This window comes from Somniosus microcephalus, chromosome 13 (assembly GCF_052327205.1).
Source record: "Somniosus microcephalus isolate GS21.2 chromosome 13, FLI_Smic_1.0, whole genome shotgun sequence".
In the NCBI taxonomy this organism is placed as follows: Eukaryota; Metazoa; Chordata; class Chondrichthyes; order Squaliformes; family Somniosidae; genus Somniosus; species Somniosus microcephalus.
In genome coordinates this window covers 14,337,272-14,357,328 of record NC_140999.1, presented here as the reverse complement: position 1 = coordinate 14,357,328, position 20,057 = coordinate 14,337,272, and the positions used below count along the sequence as shown (strand labels likewise).

The 20,057-nt window shown below is 41.9% G+C and overlaps 1 protein-coding gene across 9 annotated transcripts in view; it reads right to left on the bottom strand.

The window, feature by feature from the left end:
* Window positions 1-20,057, bottom strand: part of LOC147108068 (uncharacterized) — an 84,369-nt gene that overhangs the window by 43,653 nt on the left and 20,659 nt on the right. For 4 of the 9 annotated variants that reach the window (XM_086004517.1, XM_086004516.1, XM_086004522.1 and 1 more), the window contains one exon: window positions 16,449-16,564. In XM_086004517.1, the coding sequence (XP_085860643.1) occupies window positions 16,449-16,499 (51 nt within the window). In that variant the 5' untranslated portion in view covers window positions 16,500-16,564. Of the gene's footprint in view, window positions 1-8,657; window positions 8,699-12,611; window positions 12,774-16,448; window positions 16,565-20,057 lie in introns of those variants that run through there. The other 5 variants (XM_086004518.1, XM_086004520.1, XM_086004523.1 and 2 more) reach the window with 2 other exon arrangements.

The window sequence follows — 20,057 nt, the reverse complement described above, 5'->3', positions numbered from 1 at the left end:
ATGCCACATTGGTGCAGCAGAAAGTGCTCTTGCGAGATTAGGGCTGAAGCACATTGCTGGGGCAGAGTAGATCGCTTAGGAACAGGCCATTGGCCCCTCAAGCCTGTTCCGCCATTCAATGAGATCATGGCTGATCTGCGACCCAACGCCATATAACCCGCCTTTGGCCCATATCTCTTAATACCGTTGGTTAATAAAAAGCATTCAATCGCCGATTTAAAATTAATGTCGTTTGCGGAAGAGAGTTCCAAACTTCTACCACCCTTTGTGTGGAGAAGTGTTTCCTAATTTCACTCCTGAAAGGTCTGGCTCTAATTTTTAGACTGTGTCCCCTCGTCCTAGAATCCCCAGCCAGTGGAAATAGTTTCTCTCTATCTACCCTCTGTTCCCCTTAATATCCTGAAAACTTTGATCAAATCACCCCTTAACCTTCTAAATTCTAGGGAATACAGCCCTAATTTGTGTAATCTCTCCTCGTAGAAGTCCAGGTATTATTCTGGTAAATCTATGCTGCACTCCCTCCAAGGCCAATACATTCCTCCTAAGGTGTGGTGCCCAGAACTGCTCACCGTACTCCAGGTGTGATCTAACCAAGGTTTTATATAGCTGCAGTATAACTACTACCCTCTTGTATTCTAGTCCTCTTGATATAAAGGCCAGCATTCCATTAGCCTTTTTGATTATTTTCTGTACCTGTTCATGACATTTTAATGATTTATGTAACTGGACCCCCAAGTCTCTTTGGACCTCCACTATTTTCAGCTTTTCACCATTCAGAAAGTACCCTGTCCTATCCTTTTTAAGTCCAAAGTGCATGACCTCACATTTGCCTACATTGAAATCAATTTGCCACAGTGTAGCCCATTCACTTAAAATCTGTTGATATCCCTTTGTAATTTTATGCTTTCATCTACACTGCTGCCTATCTTTGTGGCATCGGCAAATTTGGATATATGACTTTCTATGCCGTCATCTAAGTCGTTAATAAATACTGTGAATAGCTTTACTCTGCATGTGTGGGACTTCCTACAATCCTCAAGCTTTCATCACCTACTACTTTCCAACCTACCTGGTCTTTTTAACTTTAGTAGTATTGAAAGGGTTAATCAGATTGTACTGAAGTCTGCTGTTACTGCAATATAAAGAGAATTCAATAGCAGTTTAATAGTAACCTTTAGTCTTTGCCTGTCAAGCAGAGAAGTTTAAGTCAATTTAATGTACCACTGGGCTGTTGAGCCAGGGCTGACCTTGGGTAAACCCAATTAGAAGACATGTCAGTGCATTTAGAGAACTTTAATCAGTTGATCACATGTGCAGGAAAAACAGTTCGTTCTGCAAAGGAAAACATCCGAGTATACGTCCTTTTTAATTGGGGTTTACGTAGAAGCAGGAAGCAGGTACGGGATGGTACTGAATCAAAGTCCAACCTATAATTAAAAGTTTCACTTGGTGAAAAAGTAAATATATGTAACAAGAGTGAAACTATTGATGAGATAACAAACTAGTGGAGTTGAACTGTTCTACGAAAAAGAGCTTTAAAGTAAGGAAAACTGAAGTTATTGATAAGGGATAGTTCAATTAAATTTTCCTTATACGAGTTGTATTTTAACTTGTAATTATCTAATGCAGAATTATGTGGATTGTCACATGAAAGGAGCAAGAGAAAGGTGTAACAATTGGGTGTTTGTAATGAACATTTAGATTCATAAAGGCCCAAGAAACTGAGCTCAGAACTGTAATATGTTTGAATCCCCAATCAACCATCTAGTTGCAAGTCTTACCATTTAAGTGCATGTGTAAGTACCATTACATGTGCTTAATACATGTGATATCTGATATTCAATGTACAAGAACTGTATCGATTTGAAGAGTAAATTATAAGAACCCCTCTTCCAACAGTATCCTACACCAAGGACCATTTAGTGTGGTTTCTCAATTCTAAAATATGCAAATAAAAAGATCATACACGCCATATCACAGAACCCAAACTATTGATTTGTTATAGTAAATATTAATGGTGTCATCAACAGAAGCCCATTTTCACAAATATGAAAGAACTGTGTAGCTAGAACAGCTAGCACATGTGAAAGTATAATTTACTACACAGCTCCGAAAACTTTTAATTTTCCTGAAAAGTATTCATTAAAACTGAAGTATATTCTACTCGTCTGGCACGTAATACAAAATGTTATAAAAGAAATTCTTCCGTCATGCCATTTAATATTCAAAATAGGAATTTAGAAGCAGCCTGCAACATGATAGTGTAGTGCTGGTAATTAAGGCTTTGCTCCAGTATGAACAAAACAAAGCAGCTCCCTCTCCATGATCTCACATCTGTGGAATTTTGCACAATATCTCTTCCCAGGTGACAATCGGTTGAAGCATGAAATACTGCAACAAATAGGGCAACTGAGACACACACAGTCAGCTCTCTCGCTCCATAACATTTAGGATTACGCGATAGTTCAGGAGAAACACTCCCTTCTCAGAACCTTACAGTACAGAAAGAGCCAATTGGGCCCATCATGCCTGTACTGGCTCTTTGAAAGAGCGATCCATTCCTTTCCCCACAGCTGTGCAAATTTTCCCTTTTCAATTTCTTTTTGGAAGTTACTACTGAATCATCCATCGCCTTTTCTGGCAGTGCATTCTAGGTCATAACTTGCTGCATTTAAAAATAAAAAAAATTCTCATTTCCCTTCTGGTCCTTTTGCCAATTAGATTAAATCTGTGTCCTCTGGTTACCCTCCTGCCAGTGGAAACAGTTTCTCCTTATTTACTCCATCAAAACCACTCATAATTTTGAACACCTATCATCAAATCTCCCCCTAACCATCTCTGCTCCAAGAAGAACAATTCCAGCTTCTCCTAGTCTCTCCACATAACTAAAGTCCATCATCCCTGGTACCATTCTTGTAAAACTTCTCTGCACCCTCTCAAAGGCCTTGAAATCCTTCCTAAAGTGTGGTGCCCAGAATTGGACAATACTTCAGCTGAGGCCTAACCAGTGATTTATAAATGTTTGGCATAACTTCCTTGCTTTTGCACTCTGCCTCTACAAGCCCAGGATCCCTATGCTTTTTTAAACAGCCTTCTTAATTTGTCCCGCCACCTTCAGAGATTTGTGTATGCAAATCTCTGTTCCTGCACCCCCTTTAAAACTGTACCATTTAATTTATATTGCCTCTCCTCATTCTCATCTGCACCCTGTATTCTGCTCGTTTCTCTACTGTATTATGAATCTGACAATTTATCATAAGCCTCCTTTTTCTGTTTCATTGTAATCGCAATCTTTAATCATCCAGGGAGCTATAGTTTTGGATGCCCTTCCTTTCCCCCCGCATAGGAATGTGTTTATTCTGTACCTTAAGTATCTCCTCTTTGAAGGCTTCCTTTTGCTCATTTACTGTTTTACCTCTAGTTTCCAATTGAAAGAACAGGAAACGCTGGAAAAACTCAGCAGGCCAGGCAGCATCGGTGGAGAGAGAAACAAAGTTAACATTTCAGGTCAGAAAGGCCATCGACCTGAAACGTTAACTCTGTTTCTCTCTCTCCACCGATGTTGCCTGGCCTGCTGAGTTGTTCCAGCGTTTCCTGTTATTTCGGATTTCCAGCATCCACAGTATTTTGCTTTCATATTAGTTTCCAATTGACCTGGGCCAGCACCTTTTACAGCTCACTGAAATTAACTCTCCTCCAGTTGAGTATCTTCACCGTTGATTTTTCTGTAATTATGCTAAACCAAATGACATTGATATAACTTTACCAAATGACATTGACATAACTTTTCCAAATGCTCCTCCACTGAAATATGCTCCACTTGCCCCATTTCATTCCCCAGAACTAGATTCAGCACTGCTTCCTTTGCATTTCTCCCCTATCTGATCCCTCCCAACATAGAAACACAGAAGATAGGAGCAGGAGTAGGCCATTCGGCCCCTCGTGCCTGTTCTGCCATTCAATGCAATCATGGCTGATCATCCAAATTCAGTACCCTGTCCCTGTTTTCTCCCCATATCCCTTGATCCCCTTAGCCTTAAGAAATATATCTAACTCCTTCTTGAATATATTTAATGAATTGGCCTCAACTGTCTTCTGTGGTAGAGAATTCCACAGGTTCACCACTCTCTGGGTGAAGAAATTCCTCCCCATCTCTGTCCTAAATGGCTTCCCCTTATCTTTAGACTGTGACCCCTGGTTCTGGACTCCCCGACCATCGGGAACATCCTTCCTGCATCTAATCTGTCTAGTCCTGTTAGAATTTTAAGTTTCAATGAGATCCCCTCTCATTCTTCTAAACTCTAGCGAATATAAGCCTAATCGACCCAATCTCTCTTCATACGTCATTCCTGCCATCCCAGGTATCAGTCTGGTGAATCTTCGCTGCACTCCCTCCATGGCAAGAACATCCTTCCTCAGATAAGGTGACCAAAACTGCACACACTACTCAAGCTGTGGTCTCACCAAGGCCCTGTACAACTGCAGCAAGACATCCTTGTTCCTGTACTCAAACGCTCTCGCGATGAAGGCCAACATACCATTTGCCTTCTTAACCGCCTGCTACACCTGCATGCTTACCTTCAGCGACTGGTGCACAAGGACACCCAGGTCTCGTTGCACTTCCCCTTTTCCCAATCTATTGCCGTTCAGATAATAATCTGCCTTCCTGTTTTTGCCACCAAAGTGGATAACCTCGCATTTATCCACATTATACTGCATCTGCCATGCATCTGCCCAATCGCCCAACCTGTCCAAATCGTACAGGAGTTTCTCTGCACCCTCCTCACAGCACACACGCCCACCCAGCTATGTGTCGTCTGCAAACTTGTAGATATTACATCTAGTTCTCTCGTCTAGATCATTAATATATATTGTGAATAACTGGGGTCCTAGCACCGATCCCTGCGGTACCCCACTAGTCAGTGCCTGCCACTCGGAAAAAGACCCGTTTATTCCAACTCTTGCTTCCTGTCTGCCAACCAGTTTTCTATCCAAGTCAGTACCTTACCCCCAATCCCATGTGCTTTAACTTTGCACGCTAGTCTCTTATGCGGGACCTTATCGAAAGCCTTCTGAAAGTCCAAATACACCACATCCACTGGTTCTCCCTTATCTATTCTACCAGTTACATCCTCACAAAATTCCAGTAGATTAGTCAAGCACGGTTTACCTTTTGTAAATCCATGTTGACTTTATCCGATCCTGTCACTGTTTTCCAAGTGCTCTGCTATTACATCTTTTATAATGGACTCTAGCATTTTCCCCACTACCGATGTCAGGCTTACCGGTCTACAATTCCCCGTTTTTTCTCTACCACCTTTTTTAAATAGTGGGGTTACATTAGCTACCCTCCAATCCATGGGAACTGTTCCAGAGTCTATAGAATTTTGGAAGATGACCAGCATCGGGACACTTTCTGGACTACTCTCTATTTTAGCGCTATTTGTCTCGCCTAATCCTTTGCACCTTGTTTCTCCTCGCTGAGGCTTTATCCTGGTTCCCCTCTCCCTGTCAAATTAATTTAAGTTCTATTAAACATTTTTATTCTACTTTTTCTCACCTTCTTGAAGTGAACACTTGCTAAGGCCTAGTTCCATAGGCTCCAGTACCCAAATGGCCATTCTGCATAGGCAAGTTTAGATTGCCTATGTTGGTGGGCTATTCAATTGCAGAAGGCATTACAGCCAAGCCTATCCCTGTTGTCACAAAAGTCCACACACATGCCCTTTATCAGCACAGCTCACTGAACAGCATTCAGGAGCAGATATCCTGATGAGCAACAATCTGATGCCTACAATTGGGCGCTGAAAGCAAGTTTGGCACTTGGAAACACAATAACCACACCAGTGTTCCAATTGCTATTGTGACAGGTCACAAAGCAAAATTTTGGGGAGTAAAAGTAGTGACTGAAGTAAAAAAAAAAAACTATATATAAAAGTGCTTTAAAAAAAGAAATATTTACTAGTAGTTTTCAGTTTTGTTCAATACAACACATTAGGAGGAACAATACCTGCCAAGAAAAGTTTTATGCAACTTATACCAAAACTCAAGGCAGAATCATACATTTAGATACGTGTTAAAAAGAAAAAAAATTCCAAGACATCACCAATTAAAAAGAAAATGCAAGTGGGCAGCAGATGCACTGCAAGGTGAAACAAACCATGAAGTTTTGCAGAGCAAGTGCAAAACAATCAGAGGATTAACTTTAGAAGGACATGTTAATGCAAAGGCTAAAATGCAGTAAAGCCAATACACAACCACAGGCTAGGCATCAGCATAGCTCCATAACAAGTTAGTTCTACTATCTGAAATCCTATTTACTACTTTTGGTTCCCCTGTAATGGTTTTTTTGTGTCTCCAGAGATTAAAGGGCAAACAGTGGTAAACAGCTATTAATTGCAGCACTTGACATTGTGTCCGCCATTTTACATTGATCACAGCCATGCGGAGTTCTCAGCCCCCTTTACAGACCAGCAATACAATATCCGAATTGCTGGCTTGTGTAGGCCTCCTCGCCCCCACCGGTAACCAGACATCAGAAAAAAAATTGGCAGCAAGAATGGTGAAGTCGCTAACACAACTTTTTACTAACTGCACATGGAAACCGTGCATGCACAGTTGCATTTGCAATCTATGTTGCCTAACATATCCCACAGCATAAACAGGTTGAGTGCTAATCGAAGGAACAGGCTCATCTTGCATTATAAGTTGCAATGGATCTTCTTGCCACTGGAATTCAGTTCCATATCCTGCTTTAAAATCTCAAATCTCCACAAACCCATTCTTCCAATTTGCGTGCAATACATAATTCGATAATTCTGCAGTAATAAGGCAGGTTATTTTTGGAAAGTACTAGGCTGGCTCCCAATTCACTTCTCTAAAGTTGCTTTTATATTGATACTAGACTAGATAGATTGCCAGGCGAGCAGTTGTCAAACAGACCCACTATCTACAGGAAACTCTTGATTTACCGGCACCTAAATAACCGGAAATCTCTGTTAACCGGCAAAATTCAAGAGTAGGTTCAGGTAAGTTTTACCTCATATTAGTGGCTTGTTCCTGGATCTTGTGGCCGGGTTCCTGCACCTGTTGCTAAGCAACAGGGACGCTTGGATCTTGTGGTCGGAGTTCCTGCACCTGTTGCTAAGCAACAGGGAAGCCTGGATTTGTTGCTGTGTACGGAGCTCTCGTACCTTTTACTATACATCTCTGTAATCCGGACTTTGATAAACCGGCACCACGCCGGTCCCGGATAAAAAAGAGTTTCTTGTACCAACACTGCTCTTAGCCTTTTTGTCCTTACTACTATGCCACTATTAGGAAACAAGAGACCCCCATTTTCTGTGCTTCACGAGCTAGGATCTGGATTCTGGTGACTTGGAGTTCATCTCTTCGATTAGTGTTCAATTGTTGGCAGCTGCCACCGATGAAACATTAATAAAATGCCTCAAAATGCCTATTGCTGAGGAAATGCTTTTTTATGCCACAATGGCCCCTATATTTGCGGGGAAGCACGGTAAAAACCCAGTGAGGCTGGTGATGTGGAGGTCCTGTTGAATTTAATTTTTCTCGTTTCCCACCTGGCAGCCAGCTAAATTGACAGGCTGGTCGGCTACTGGGTGAGAAAACTAGGGGCAGGAGGCCGTAGCCGGGGGCCCTTGGACGGTCGCCAGCAATCGTGATCACGTGGCAGGCTGGAGATCGGCGATTTGGGGGAGGTATGAAGGAGGTCGCCAATCGCAGCAGGGACGAGAGGAAGGACGCAGACTTCCTTGAGGAGCTTTGCAGGGAAGAGATGCTTCTCCTCCTGACCCACAAGGAGGACTATAAAAAGCACTTACCTTCTAGAGCCGACAACTCCAGAGCTCTGGGAAACCCGCCCGGCAGCAATTTAATTTAAACCAGACTCCAAATTGCACTGTGGGAGCCTGATGTAAATATGTTAATGCAGTGTCCTGCCTCTCCAAGATGGGACACTCACGCTTCGCTACCCACCGCTGTAAAAACGGCAACTGCCGCGGGTTGGGAACATGTTCCTTTTTTTAGGGTTTAAACCCCAATCTTCTGGAGTCAGCCATTATGTACAAGGTGAACACAATGTATACTAGTTTCCACTAAAGCAAGTTTCTCATGTCAACTATGCAGTCAGGAGGAAGCATCCAGTAAAGATCAGGCAACTTAAAATGCACTACTGCAGATACTACATGACTGCTATATGGGGGGGGATGGAGGAGAGGAAGGAAGGGGAAAGGGATACCACAAATGAATGATCTCCACCAGAAGGGGAACAAATAAGAGAGTTTCCAATTCGGTAGAAGAAGAAGAATACAAAGAAAAATAGACAAAACTTAAATTGAAAAAATTCTTAAGAGGCAAAGTTCAGAAACCTATTTGGGTTCAAAAAGCAGCTGCACTGGAGTTATATCAAGGGTTTCCCCAATGGTGCTACTTTGTCTTCCCAGCTGCTTACTATTGCAAGGCCTTTAAACTCTGGTCCATTTTGCAAATAAGAAGTTACATTAAAAAGAACATTGTAAAGCAAAATTAGTGTTTGCATTAGTGGATTATTTGCTACAAATATATTAAGTGTGAGCTTAACTAATTGCACATCAAATATATTAAAGCAGAAATTGTACAAACTGCAATATGGATCTTACCTGTCATGTATTTGTTAACTTCCACAGCAAGAATGTAACTCCTTTAGCACCATAACAGTTAAAAATACAAAAAGAAAGTTTAAGGCAATGTTCTAAAAAACAGTAAGGATAAAAAAAGCAGCAAATGCTGGAACCCGAAATTAAAAACATTCCGACGAAAGGCTTCCATGAAACACAGTTGTTTTAGGTGACAGGCTCAAATAGGCTTCTTTGACTACATGGGCCTCACAGGCCACAGCCTGGTCATCACAGTTGTGGGGGAAATAAAGATTTCCTCTACAAAATGGAGCTTAGGTTACCTAATTTGTGAGCTCATCTCAGTTTGAAAGAAACCAGTCAGTCGTTGTTTTGTTGGTCAACAGACTCCCCAAAGCCTTTCCACCATCTACAAGGCACAAGTAAGGAGTGCGATGGAATACTCTCCATTTGCCTGGATGAGTGCTGCTCCAACAACACTCAAGAAGCTCGACACCATCCAGGACAAAGCAGCCCGCTTGATCGACACCCCTCAACCACCTTAAACATTCACTCCCTCCACCACCTGCGCACCGTGGCTGTCTTGTGTACCATCTACAAGATGCACTGCAGTAACTCGCCAAGGCTTCTGCGACAGCACCTCCCAAACCAGCGACCTCTACCACCTAAAAGGGCAGCAGGAACTCCATCACACCTCCAAGTCACACACCATTGACTTGGAAATTTATCACCGTTCCTTCATTGTCGCTGGGTCAAAATCCTGCCACTCTCTAACAGCACTGTGGGAGTACTTTCACCACACTGACTGCAGCGGCTTACCACCACCTTCAAAGGCAATTAGGGATGAGCAATAAATGCTGGCCTTGCCAGCTGACGTAATAAAACTCATTACACACTTGGCTTGAGCATAAAGCAAGGCTTTAGTCAACTTGTTTCAGAACATGGAGGTCTAGTTGTACTTCACTAGTTCCTTGTCTTACAAAATGTCCCTGGGCAAGCTGGGCCCACGCCCGAGTATTTATACTCCTTGGACAGTGCCACCAGCTGGCCGTCCAGCGTTATTTCACGAGTAGTTTCTTGATGAATGATGAGATTTATAACACCAGCGACACCCACATCCCAGGAATTAATAAATAGAATGAAACTTGAAAGTTGCCTTGGGCTAGTATTCCATTGGCATTGCGGATTCTCCACAAAATGTTGCTGGATAAGTGTTTTGTACATTAAAGGCCATAATCAAGGACCAAGAAAAAAAAAGTGTAATTAAAAATCAATTTTGAGCCAATCATTCAAACAGACCACAACTACAGGAAAGGCCAGGCAGCGCTGGAATGCAAAATCTCATGTAACTGTTTAAGTTGAGATGACCAACTGAGGTATTTTCAGCCATGCAGGATACACAACTCTAATTCAGTGAAACCCATGCATATGAAACAGAATGGGGGATGGGGTAAATGAAAATGGGGTGAATCACTGCAAAATGAAGCTTTCCCCCACACTTCCACATCCTCAAAATCCACTCAATCATACGCACAAGGCAAAGCTTTTCAGCTATTCCCCAAGCTTAAAAATACAGAAGCAAATACACTACTTGAGCTAAACCAACCACAAGGATCAACCCCAAGGAAATAATAGCAAGGCAATCTGCACCTTTCAGGAGCTTGCCCTGAATGTAGCAACCTCAAAATTAGATCATCCAACCAGCACCACAACAAATCTAACAGACATATAGATGGCAACAAAGCCACAAAATCACTCTTTGCATTTGACAGTAAAGCATAAAATAGTTGCATTTATACAGACCACTGCAAATACTGGGGTCTAAGATGTATAACATCTCATTCTCACACATGCAGGACACAAAAAAAATTTGCAAACAGTATCTCATTCATATAGGTTGAAGTACTTACAGCTCTGATGTTGAAATGTACTACAGAGCACTGAAGAGTGAGAAGCAAAAGAACTCAAAATGATGGGTGCTTGAAGGTGGTGCGGGCTCCAGAAGAGCGAGGGGAGAAGCCATGGTGCGAGTTAACAATAAGAGCTATGCTATTGCCACCGCAGTGTGAACAGGGCAAGTGACAGAATGTATAGCCAGAAGGAGAGGCCTCACTAAGGGCAAATTAGTGGCTGTTCATAAACCAGGTTTCTCTCAGGACTGGGATGTTGACATGCAGTAGTATTGCTTAAAAGCCACTTCCTAATGCACAGGATATTAAGTCTTACAGTAACCAAGCCTACAGCAATGTTTTTAGACAAGCTAATATATTTAGACTACAAATCTGTTGCTAGGAAACATTCAAGACAAGCTAGGTGGCATCGAAGGAGTTAATTCTAATTAGTGTCTTCAGCAGCTGTGCTACTCCTAACAGCAGCATAATACTCAAAGGGGGCTGCTGCTGGAGCAAACAAGAGTAACTGAAATGCTCCTACCCAAGTGGTAGCGTTGCTTACATGCACGTGCTCTAGTTAAAATAGTCATACGTAGGGACTTTAATGCTACTGCAGTAAAGGCCTACACAACTGATCAGTGAATTTATCTATTGAGTGATTGAGCCACACAGATACCAGACTGTGCCGAGTGAGCCCATCTCAGCTGAAGTGGGGGTTGGGGAATTTTAGGCCCAGACGCCAACCTTGGCTCAGTGGTAGCACTCGCCTTGGAGTCAGAATGTTGTGGTTCAAGTTCCACTCCAGAGACTTGAGCACATAATCTAGGCTGACAATTCAGAGCAGTACTGAGTGCACACTGTGCTGTCGAAGGTGCTGTCTTTTGGATGAGACGTTAAACCCCATCTGCCCACTCAGGTGGATGCAAAAAGATCCCATGGTGCTATTTGAAGAAGCATAACAGCACTAAATCAGGTACTCTGGCCATTGTGGGAGCTTCCCGTGTGCAAATTGTCTACACTTCAAAAAAGTACTTAATTAGCTGGAAACTGCTTTGGGACATCCTGAGGTCATGCAAGGTGGTATATAAATGCAAGTTTTTTCTTCTAATTGATCACACACAAACAGGAGAAAGTGTTCCCATCCTAGAAGTGCTGGTGTTTGGCTGTTGGGCATGAACAGGATCGGGCTGATTATCTGCCAACCCTCACCTATAACTGAATAGTTTGCCCATAGTACCCAGCAAGAAGTCAATATATTCAGGAGGGAAAGAAAAAAGAAAAACTGTCGAGGGGAAAGACAGGAGTAAATTTTGACCTGGGGCCCATTTTCAGACCCAGACTCTGTACTGGGTGACTAGCACGCGTCTGAACCGAGAGGCGCGAAGATCGATGGAAATTACATCATCAGCTTAGTCGGCGCAAGCTGCCGATGCTGCTTTTGCCTTCACAGGCAGCTCGCCAGAGCGAAGAGATCCATGTCTGGCCGCCTGCTTTACTGGCAGTGGACCTCAAGTAAATCCCAGGAGGCAGGATTGGAGCATGCTACAGGGCACTCCCGCTCCTCCTGAATCCACAGGAACATGTTTCTTTGGATAAAATTTAAAAAAAACTTCCTTTTCTTTGGCACCGCAGGGCACGCTGAAGAATCCTGAGCGGAGCAGGTCTGACTCCTGTCCTGCTCATCGGCGACTAATTTCTGGATGGGGTCCACCAAAAGGCATTATGCCCCCAATTTACATATTTAAGAGGCCTGGTGCCTGTGTTAAGGGTTGTAGGCTAGCATCAAAAAAGGGCCCCACAAATTTACTTGTGGGACCAACACCCAAGCAGATTTGGCTTTTCTACTGCTAAATTGGTGCGCTCTGCTCCCATTTTACATCTGAAAAAAGGCATAACGCATACCAATTTCTACCTCATGGTTTCTACACTAGAAGCATTTCTGCAAATTAATTACAAGGAGGGACTAGAGTGGCATGCCCGGTAACCTACAATTCTTGCCTGTTGTGAAGTCTACAATATTAAATTTAATAAACCACAAAACAAAACTACATTCCAGAAAATGTGCAACCATGCAGAAGTTCCTTACCTAAACGTGGATCATAAATATTCTGCAAGTTCAATAAGTGTTTACAATTGCACTTGCATCCATTTTGAATTGATTAGGTACCAGCAAAGTAACGTGCAAGAATTTAGCCATGTGGGAAACTTCTGGACATATGGAAGTACATAAAGGAAAGAAATACCGCAGCTAACATAAGAGGAAAAAACAAAATCAGAAAGTAACTAACACTGGTCAGAGGAACAGACCCTGCCCTCCCAGCCAACCCTCAAACCAGGGTGTGGGGTGGAAAAAGAAAAAGTTCCATAAAGAAAAGGACTCGGATCATATTTAAAATTGATTTTACAAGCTTATCTTAGTTTTGGCTAGTGGGCAAAGATATTTTGATAAAAGCTCATCTCACTTAACAAATATGTAGACGAAAAGCAAACAGAATTAAATCAGCTTCTGATGAAAGGTCATCAACCGGAAACGTTAACTCGGTTTCTCTCTCCACTGATGCTACCTGACCTGCTTAGTGCTTCTAGCATTTTCAGTTTTAATTTCAGATTTATAGCGGCCGCTCTATTTTGCTTCAGAATTAAATCTAGTTTAGTCAACTCCTACAATAGAAAGGAGAGGAATAGAAGGAAGAATGGAGAAATGGGTCAAATAGAAAACAGTTTTCTTCATTTAATTTTAATCTTAATCCTTTCAGTACTCCAAACAATTTTCTCATTTGCCTTTAGAGTACATACAATCAACATCTTCTATTTTTCAAGGTTTGGACCTCCTTTCATAAACACAGATGGTCATTTTTTTTTTTTTTAATTTAAAAAGGATTCTTGGTTTTGTTGCCACGGTTCACTTTATTGCCATATCTACCTATGCTGATCTCCAAAACAGATTTTAGCAGTGCAAGGTAACAGCATCAAACCACGTGCCATGCCTTGAATCAGCAGTCTGCTTTTTGTACAAGAATGGCATTGTGCTCATAACTAAAGCAATCGTAGAAAACTTGCAATGGATGCTGGAGATTACAGCGAGATACTTGTGGACATGGATGATTGGAACGGTGGGGTGGGGGAGGGAGAGTAGAAAGGAAAACACCATACCAAAAATGAAGCAGGCAAGGACATGGATGGCTGCTGGGAAGTAAAAAGACATCTGCTACAACAACTTGCTTTCATAGAACTCCATTAATTTAGCAAAAGATCCAATGCCCTTCACAGGTGAGCATTAGACCTAAGCAAGGGAGAGGGGTGGAAGGGATTAAATAGAAGAGACTGGTTTAAGGGGGATTTTGAGGGAGATATTTAGCAGAGATGGAGTGTGTGTGGAGGGAGATCTAGAGCATGGAGATAAGATGGCTGAAGGCTTTGCATCCAATCGCAGAGCAAAGAAAAAGGCACAGACAACCAAAATTGGAGCAGTGGATGGTATAAGCAGTTGCGCAGAGTTGGAGGAGATTGCAAAGATAGGAAGAGGCAAGATCGCAGAGGAATCTGAAGGCAAGGTTGAGAATTTTGAAATCTGACTGGAGGGTTGGGGAGCCAGTGGAGATTAGCAAGGATTGGGGTGACAGATGAGTGAAATTTAACAGGACAGTAGGCAGGCAATGTAACTGGACGAGTTGGAGCTTATGCAAGGGGGTATTCAGGAAGTCAACAAAGGCAGCACTGGAAAAGTAGAGTCTAAAAAGGTGACAAGATGCATGGATGAGGGTTACAGCTGCAGTGAGGTTAGATGGAGCTGGGCAATAGTGGAAGTAGACAATCTCGGTGAGTAACTGGATATGGGGTTTCAAGCTCAGCTCAAAGTCAAACAGGACAGTGAGAATCCACAACATCGGGTTGAGCTTCAGCAGGCATCCATAAAGAGTAATGGGATATGAGGTTATGGTGCAGAGTTTCTGGCTGGGCTGAACAGGATGGCTTTCGTATTGCTAATGTTGAGTGGCAAGAAATTCTGCCGCATCACAACTTGAGCAACCTGACAGCAATAGTTCTTGTATTAGACAACAACAGATGGTGATTGAAAACACGTAAAGAAAAACTTGGAGACAGATTGAGTGTAAATCAATGAATAATTGGATACAAATAGTAATAAGTGGAAGCTCAGTTAGAACAGGGTTCAATATGAACTTCTTGTGGAAGGAGCTCAAAGTTTTGCATGCCCAAATAATGAATCAGCACTTACTATTTGTTTACCCTAAAAATTAAAGCTCAAAAGCAAGCATAGCCTCCTATTAGTGTCATCTAGAGTTACAAAATCTGCAATACTGTACATGGTTACCATGGGAAAAGTGATATTGGGAATGAAAAAAGTGCCCCAGAGTTCCTCACATTCAAGGTGTTAGGCTATCACAAACCAGTTTGCCATAGCATCTCGTTAACCATGAAAACTATATGATGCCAAATGCAGTAAATTACCTCAATTTCTAACAGCACAACTCATACAATGTCTCATCCATTACCAGAAGTACTTAATTGATCTTTTAAAGTTTCATCAGGATCGAGGAAATTTCAAGTCACTCGCTTTCCCTAATGGATATTATGTAAAACTGTTGCATTACAGCCTCAAGCTCTGCACAAACTATTAGCGTGACGGCCTTCTTCCCTCCTGCATTCTAAAAGGTTTAGAAAGCCCAAACTAGGCATTATACAGCCACTACCCTTGTCTGCTCTATTATTTTCAACCTTGCAGTGTCAACGTGGTTACTCAAAATTACTTGGGTTTAAAACATTGGCCCAGAAATTCGGGTCTCCACGGGTGAGTACGCGCTGGGTACTCACCCGTGGGCCCAACGAAAGTGCCGGTTTCGTGCATGCACTGCGCATGAAACTGGAACTTCCGTTCCCTTAAAGGAAGGGGTTCAGAGGTCAAACGCGTGCGCTGGAGAGGCAGCGCTTGCGCCGGGAACGTACTTTTTTTCTTTTTTGCAGGTTTCTCCAGGAGGGTAAGTCTCCAGCAGTTACACTTTTAAAAAGCAGGCGCAAGGCCTGCTTTTAACAAGGTAAGTGGTGAATTAATTAAAATTAAAACATTTTTTCCACAGCTTTATTATTTTTTATATATTTTAAAAAGGTAAGTTTATTTTTAGCCCCGTTAGAAAATGTAATTAATTTCTCAAAAATTTAAATTCTTGTTTAAAATAGTTATGTAATTTATAGTTATTTTAAAAATGTGATTAAAAAAAAATTTATTTGAAGTTTTAGTTATGTTTTGGATAGTTTTGACAGCTCTTCCTGTCAAATTTATGAATGAAGCATTCCCTGCTACTATTGGCTCTCCATGGCCCACGTGATCCCAGGGTACGCTTCGAACTAACTGCGCCCCTGGGATACGCAAGCACTGCGCGCCGGCAGTTGGAGGAGGCCCAGGATCGGAATCCCACAGCTCAACGGCCGGCGCGCTAGGTAAGTGCAGGTCGGGGGCTTGCACCCGCGGGAAGCCCCCAACCCGAATTTCTGGGCCATTGATTTAGCACAAAAAGATCTTGTTGAAAATGCTTAAAAATAAACGAATCCCATACAAGGCTCTGGACTCTTAGCAAAAAAAAATAATCTTGTTTTGAGTTTCCTGGTTATTAGCAATAAAGTTGATCCTGAGTACAGACAGCCATGAATATCAGGCAAGAGCAAAAATTAGACAATTGCACACAAGTCTGTATAAATTGGTATAACAGATTTAGAAAATGGGTTTAATGTAGCTAGGCTAAGTGACACTGAGCCAAAGAAAGTGTTTTAGACATGGCCAACATTCAGTATCAAAATGAACACAAGCACAAAATGGAGGTGATAGCAGCTTGATGACATAGCATCAGATAAAGCAAATATATCCAACATTATGGAAGAAAAAAAAGACATGAACAAGCCAACTTACTCTTGCAGGCCACAGACGACCTTGCCATCTGCAAAAGATGAACTCAGTCATTGCTTATACCTTTTCGGAACAGAGTGCATGTCCAGGCAGTCAAGGGCTTGTTCTACAACTATACGCTGCAAAACCAAAAAAAAAAAACATTTTAATTTGATGGTTCCTCGGTAACATGAAGCAATTAAAATTTTGGTTCATGGCCATCTAAGAAAATGTCTTTATACATAAATAGCGAAGGATTACTGTAAACCTGGAAGTACTGGCACAAAGAATATTTTCACAGCTGTCAACACTAGTGAAAAATTGAGACATTTATGGTAAACCTCAATTTGCATGCAGTGTGAAATTTACACCATACCTTTCTCAGTACACTACAGCAGTTTTGCAATCCACATTACATTAGAATGGATACTAAAAGTCTCTGTACAATGGCCATGGCTTCCAGAGCAGTACAACTTAAAGTTTCACATTGTCATCACTCCTCTATTCAAAATTTTGGCTTGAAACTCTAAGAACCCACAAAAATAACCAAGTCTAAAGCAAACCGATCAAAAATTCACAAATATCATGAATCGACCACAAATAGAACAAGCTAGGCCTGCTTATTTCAACAGAAGCTACAAAACAAGTAGATTCATGAATACTAATGAATGAACATTTACATTTTTCATTAAAAACAAATTAATCTACATAAAACATAGTACAAAGCAAGGCAATAGAAACCGTTCTTCACAGAGCTAAATATGCTTTCATATCCCCCCTCCCCACCCCAATAAGCTGGGGGGGGGGTGGTGGCAGGAGGTAGCAATCGTGAACCAGCTACTTAAAAAGAAATGGTTTCAACATGACATGCATAAAATATCTGTAGCATAATGACTGCTCTGAAAAAGTTCAAAATATGTACAAGAATAAGTAATAGAAATTGCTGAAACAAAAAAGGCAACAACTCCTTGCTTACAACAACCCTACATTTTGACCAAAAAAAAACTCCAAATGAAATGGAGTATTTATAATATTCCAGTGACGGAAGATGTTCAAAAAGTCACATCAAAACAAACTGCAATACAGAACATGATCACATATCTAAATTGTGATATTATTGAAAAAAAACATTTCTTTTGAAATTAGTAAAATTAGAGAATAATGCAGATGAAACTGGCGAATACTGTGTTTATCCCACAAAAGTAGATATAAAACCTCAATTATTGCTCTTGAGGTGTGTAAGTGTACAAGTCAATTGTTAAAAGTTAGAAATGATTTCATTTTTGGTATAGCATGCAATTTTATTGGGGGGGGGGGGGGCAGAAGGTTTAAGAACATAAGAAATAAGAGTAGGCCATACAGCCCCTCGAGCCTGCGCCGCCATTCAATAAGATCATGGCTGATCATCGACCTCAACTCCACCTTCCCACCCAATCTCCAATCCCTTGATTCCCCACGAGTCCAAAAATCTATCTATCGCAGCCTTGAATATAATCAAAGGCTCAGCATTCACAGCCCTCTGGGGCAGAGAATTCCAAAGATTCACAACCCCACTGAGTGAAGAAATCCCTCATCTCAGTCTTAAATGGCCTGTCCCTTATCCTGAGACTATGCCCCCTAGTTCTAGACACTCCAGCCAAGGGAAACAACCTCAGCATTTACCCTGTCAATTCCCTTCAGAATCTTGTATGTTTCAATGAGATCACCTCTCCTTCTAAACTCCAGAGTATAGGCCCATTCTACACAATCTCTCATCCCAGGAATCAATCTAGTGAACCTTCGTTGCACTGCCTCCAAGGCAATATATCCTTTCTTGGATAAGGAGATCAAAATTGTGCACAGTACTCCAGGTGTGGTCTCACCAAGGCCCTGTACAATTGTAGCAAGACTGCCTTGATCTTAGGGTTGCAAAGGGGTGGAAAATTTCCGGAAATTTACCGGAAATTTTCCACGGGAAGTTTAGCTTGGGAATTTTGCCCAAAAAAGCACATGCTAGCATAATATTGTTTTTTTTGTATTTCTTTCTTTTTTTTCCCCCCCACAGGTCCTCTCTTAAAATTACTAACAGAGATGGAATCTTAATTATTAAGGAATTTCTTAATCAATATATGTTTATCTTCTTACTTGGCTTGTTTTAATAATTACAAGTTTTGTGTGTGACTGTGAACAAATGTGTCCTGATTGGTTGGATGAGTGGATGAGCGATTAGCTCCCTCTATTTGTAATATTTGCATATCGAATTGTGATTGGCCTGCAGGCATCTGTAAGACAGCTATAGTTTTTTTTAAGATCCAGGTTAGGGGTCCGGAGGGAAGTCATTTTGTTTTCTGCTGATGTGATGATGCAGTAAGTAAATCAGACTTTATACCAAATAAACCAGTTACTTGTTGAACTCTGTTGTCCTTCAATTTAAAATATACAAAATAATACACTATTGGTGATGTAGCGTTGTGTGTATACAGGTCATGCTTCCATCACATGGAGCATCAGCAAAAATGTACTCACCCTGTTGCAATCGTGATCGACCGCAGTTCGACAGAGATGAATCCCTTTATTTCTCTGCATAGAACAATGCCACGTTTACCGTCGGATGTGTGGAAGCATTTTACCCCAGGCATTAAAGATGGAAAGACTGTGTACATGTGCAAACACTGTAGAAAGCCATATGTAAAGAATGCCACAAAGATGCAGCAGCATTTATCCAAATCCAACAACTTCACTCAAAGCTCACAGCAGTCAGCCCAGAGTTCCTCTGCTTCCATTCAAGAAGATGATGGTTCTCATTCAGCATCAGGCTCCTTATCAGCAACTCCTGGCCCACTTGGAAGGTTCTTTGATACAATGGATAACCATAGCCAGGAGAATGCAGATAAGTGCCTTGCTCGAGCTGTATATGCAACAGGCTCACCCCTCATGCTCACAGCCAATGTGTACTGGAAGAGATTTTTCAATGTTATTCGCCCTGCATGCTGTCCTCCCACCAGACATGCTTTGTCTACTTATTTGCTAGAGGCTGAGTATAAGAGAGTCCAAGGAAAGCTCAAAGAAACGATAGCGATGGCAGACTGTGGTGCAGTTATCTCAGATGGGTGGTCAAATGTACGAGGGGAGGGCATCATAAACTACATCGTCTCCACTCCTCTCCCAGTGTTCTTCAAGAGCACAGACACGAAGGACAACAGACACACAGGCACATACATTGCTGATGAGCCGAAAGCAGTCATCAACGATCTTGGATCACAAAAGGTCTTTGCAGTAGTTACTGACAATGCTGCGAATATGAAGGCTGCTTGGGCTCAAGTGGAGGAGGCCTACCCTCATATTACGTCTATTGGGTGCGCAGCTCATGGGCTTAACCTGCTCCTCAAGGACATCATGGGTTTGAGAACCATGGAAGCACTGTACAAGAGAGCCAAGCAAGTTGTTAAGTATGTCAGGGGAAAACAGGTAGTTGCAGCAACCTACAACTCCAAGCAAATGACAAAGAACAAGAACACTACACTGAAGCTGCCCAACAACACTAGATGGGGTGGTGTTGTCATAATGTACAACAGCCTTCTGGAGGGTAAGGAGTCGCTGCAAGAAATGGCAATATCCCAGTCTGGGGATATGGAAACCACCATCAAGAAAATA